This window comes from Corvus kubaryi, unplaced genomic scaffold (assembly GCF_017639235.1).
Source record: "Corvus kubaryi isolate FWS band 111438036 unplaced genomic scaffold, C.kubaryi_AGA036_p1.0 36391, whole genome shotgun sequence".
In the NCBI taxonomy this organism is placed as follows: Eukaryota; Metazoa; Chordata; class Aves; order Passeriformes; family Corvidae; genus Corvus; species Corvus kubaryi.
The window spans coordinates 1,607-5,387 of record NW_024580862.1 but is presented as its reverse complement, the minus strand read 5'-3'; the positions used below and the strand labels follow the sequence as shown (position 1 = coordinate 5,387).

At 62.0% G+C, this 3,781-nt stretch overlaps 1 protein-coding gene across 1 annotated transcript in view; it reads right to left on the bottom strand.

Annotated features, from left to right (window-relative positions):
* Positions 1 to 3,781, bottom strand: part of TGFA (transforming growth factor alpha) — a gene marked incomplete at its 5' end in the record, with an annotated part of 9,428 nt that overhangs the window by 4,273 nt on the left and 1,374 nt on the right. Inside the window, one exon of the mRNA XM_042019891.1 lies at positions 2,055 to 2,111. Coding sequence (XP_041875825.1) covers positions 2,055 to 2,111 — 57 coding nt within the window. The remainder of the gene's footprint in view (positions 1 to 2,054; positions 2,112 to 3,781) is intronic.

Here is a 3,781-nt window from a genome sequence, read left to right as displayed (position 1 = left end):
CCCCCCCCCCCCCCCCCCCCCCCGGATGGGACCCTCTGTCCCTGCGGTGCATCCCGATCCCGGAGTGTCCTGGCTCCCGCTCAGCCCCGCTCGCAGCTGTCGCCCACATTGCAGCTTCCTCCTCCTCCTCCCACACCACAGATCCCTCCCTGTCCCTGTAGGGTCCCCTCGGAGCGGCCCCTGCCCTGCAGCCCCCGGCATGGGCACGATCCCATCGGGAATGGGGCTGCCAGCACCCTCGGGGTGACGGGAATGCCACGGGGCTTTGCTCCCAAGCGATGCCGTTGAGCCATCCCCTTTTCCACCCCGAAAGGGAGATTGTCCACCCCAAAAAAGGACATTTCCCGGCTCCACAAGGGAGATTATCCACCCCAAAAGGGAGATTTTCCACCCCAAAAGGGAGGTTGGGCACAAATCCATCAGGAAAGGAGCTACCGTGGGGTTTCGCTCCAAAGTCTCCCAGCACCGTTCCCATTAATGCTTCCCAATCTCCTTTTCCAGCTCCAGAAGGGATTTCTTCCACCCCAAAAGGAGGTTTCTCAGCTCCAAGAGGGAGATTTTCCACCCCAAAAGGGAGGTTGGGCACAAATCCATCAGGAAAGGAGCTGCCAGCACCCTCGGGGTGCCGGGAATGCCCCAGGACTTTGCTCTGAAACCTCCCGGTCCCACATCCCAAATAACGCTGTGGAACCATCCCATTTTCCAGCCCCACAAGGAGAGGGTTTCTGGCCCCACAAGGAGAGGGTTTTCAGCCCCAAAAGGAGAGGGTTTCTGGCCCCAAAAGGAGAGGGTTTCTGGCCCCAGAAGGAAAGGGTTTCCGGCCCCACAACGAAAGGGTTTCCCAGTTCCAAAGGGAGGCTTTTCCAGCCTCAAAAGGAAAAGGTTTCCGGCCCCACAAGGAGAGGGTTTCCGGCCCCAAAAGGAAAGGGTTTCCGGCCCCAAAAGGAGAGGGTTTCTGGCCCCAAAGGGAAAGGGTTTTCAGCCCCAGAAGGAAAGGGTTTCCAGCCCCAAAAGGAAAGGGTTTCCGGCCCCACAACGAAAGGGTTTCCCAGTTCCAAAGGGAGGCTTTTCCAGCCTCAAAAGGAAAAGGTTTCCAGCCCCACAAGGAAAAGGTTTCTGGCCCCAAAAGGAAAGGGTTTTCAGCCCCAAAAGGAAAGGGTTTTCAGCCCCAAAAGGAAAGGGTTTCCAGCCCCACAAGGAGAGGGTTTCCAGCCCCACAAGGAGAGGGTTTCCGGCCCCACAAGGAGAGGGTTTCCAGCCCCACAAGGAGAGGGTTTCCGGCCCCACAAGGAGAGGGTTTCTGGCCCCACAAGGAGAGGGTTTCCGGCCCCACAAGGAGAGGGTTTCTGGCCCCAGAGGAGGTCTCCCCTCGCCACCCCCGGCCCTGCCCAGGCTCCCGCGGCTCTGCAGGGCCCGGGGCTGCCCCGGCCGTTGTGGCCCTGCCATGAATGAGCCGATTGATGCTCTGGAGTCAGGCACAGCACTTCCCGCTGGGAGCGCAGCTTCCCGCTGGGAACGCACCTCCGAGCGTCCCTGAGCCGGGACTTTTGGGAATTCTGCCCCCCAAAACAATGTGCACGGACAACACCCACCACAGAGCCTTTCCTTCCCTTGTGGGGCTGGAAACCTTTTCCTTGTGGGGCTGGGAACCTTTTCCTTGTGGGGCTGGGAACCCTCTCCTTGTGGGGCTGGAAACCTTTTCCTTGTGGGGCTGGAAACCTTTTCCTTGTGGGGCTGGAAACCTTTTCCTTGTGGGGATAGAAACCTCTTCCCTTTGGGGCTGGAAACTCTTCCTTTTAGGGACAAACCCCTTTTTTTTGGGGCTGGAAACCACTCCCAGTTTTCCATGGGGATCAAGGGCCGGGATCCCACCCAGGGCCCCCTTATCCCCCAAGGGAGAGGGCTGGAAACCCTTTGTTTTGGGGACAAACCCCTTTATTTTGGGGATGGAAACCGTTCCCGGTTTTCCCACGGGGATCAAGGGCCGGGATCCCACCCAGGGCTCCGTTATCCCACAGAGAGGGGGGCGGGATGTCCCGGGAATTCTCACTCACCGTTCCGGGCGGCAGCCGTGGTGTTCTCCAGCGCGTGGCACGCGGCCAGCAGGACACCTGCGGGGACGGACACACGGCGTCAGCCGCACCCTGACCCCAAAACCTCGGCGGGAGCCCCAGAAGGAGCCGGGCTTCCCAAAACCGCTCCGAGGTTTTGTAAGGAAAGCGCAGGAATTCCCCGCGCGGGCGGAATGATGGAAAAAGGGGGGGGAGGTCCCGGTGGGAATGACCCCCCTGAGCCGCCCCTTTTTGGGGACAGAGGGGCCCCCCCGGCTGGGAGCATTCCCAGGGCACGGAGCCAGCGGCCGTTCTCCCTGGATTTGACCCAATTTCCCACACGGATTCGATCGAACGGCGCGGAAAAGGCGGCGGGCGGGAGACGGAGCCTGAGGCGGCACATCCCGCAAATCCTGGCACCACCGGAGCCTCGGGGATCCACTGGGGCTTTGGGGATCCTCCCTGGCTTCAGGGATCCACCAGAGCTTCAGGGATCCTCCCTGGCTTCAGGGATCCATCCCGGCTTCAGGGATCCTCCATGGCCTCAGGGATTCACTGGAACTTCAGGGATCCATCCTGGCTTCAGGGATCCACCGGAGCTTCAGGGATCCTCCATGGCCTCAGGGATCCACTGGAACTTCAGGGATCCATCCCGGCTTCAGGGATCCTCCACAGCTTCAGAAATCTTCCACGGCTTCAGGGATCCTCCACGGCCTCAGGGGGATCCATCCTGGCTTCAGGGATCCATCCTGGCTTCAGGGATCCTCCACGGCCTCCTCGGTTTCCTTGCAGACCTTGAGGATTCTCCTCCCACCGAAATCCAATCAGGAGTCCCATCTCATCCCAGCTTTTCCCATTTTTCCTGCCCCGGGGCTTCGTCCTCCGGCCCCACTGGTGCCGATCACGACCCCACTCTGGGGTTTTTTGGGAAAGGGCCCATCCTGTGGGATGGGATGGGCGTCCATCCCCTCGGCATTCCAGCTGCTCCGCTCTCCGGCTGGGACCCGCTCGGCTCCGGTGCCTCTTCCCAAAGCTCCGCTCCGTGGGCAGGTGGAGAGCCCGGCCCTCATCCTTGATCCCAGCCCTCGTCCCTGATCCCGGCCCTCATCCCTGATCCCAGCCCTCATCCCTGATCCCTGATCCTGGCTCTCATCCCTGATCCTGGCCCTGATCCCCGATCCTGGCCCTCACCCCCGATCCCAGCCCTCATCCCCGATTCTGGCTCTCATCCCTGGCCCTCATCCCCAATCCCAGCCCTCATCCCTGATCCCTGATCCTGGCCCTCATCCCTGATCCCAGCCCTCATCCCTGATCCCGGCCCTCATCCCTGATCCTGGCTCTCATCCCTGATCCCGGCCCTCATCCCTGATCCTGGCCCTCACCCCCGATCCCAGCCCTCATCCCTGATCCCTGATCCTGGCCCTGATCCCGGCCCTGATCCCCGATCCTGGCCCTCACCCCCGATCCCAGCCCTCATCCCTCATCCCTGGCCCTGATCCCCGATCCCGGCCCTCATCCCTGATCCCTGATCCTGGCCCTGATCCCAGCGCTCATCCCTGACCCCCGATCCTGGCCCTCATCCCCGATCCCAGCCCTCATCCCCGATCCCCGAACCCAGCCCTCATCCCTGACTCCCGATCCCAGCCCTGACCCCCGATCCCAGCCCTCATCCCTGATCCCAGCCCTCATCCCTGATCCCGGCCCTCATCCCTGATCCCGGCCCTCATCCC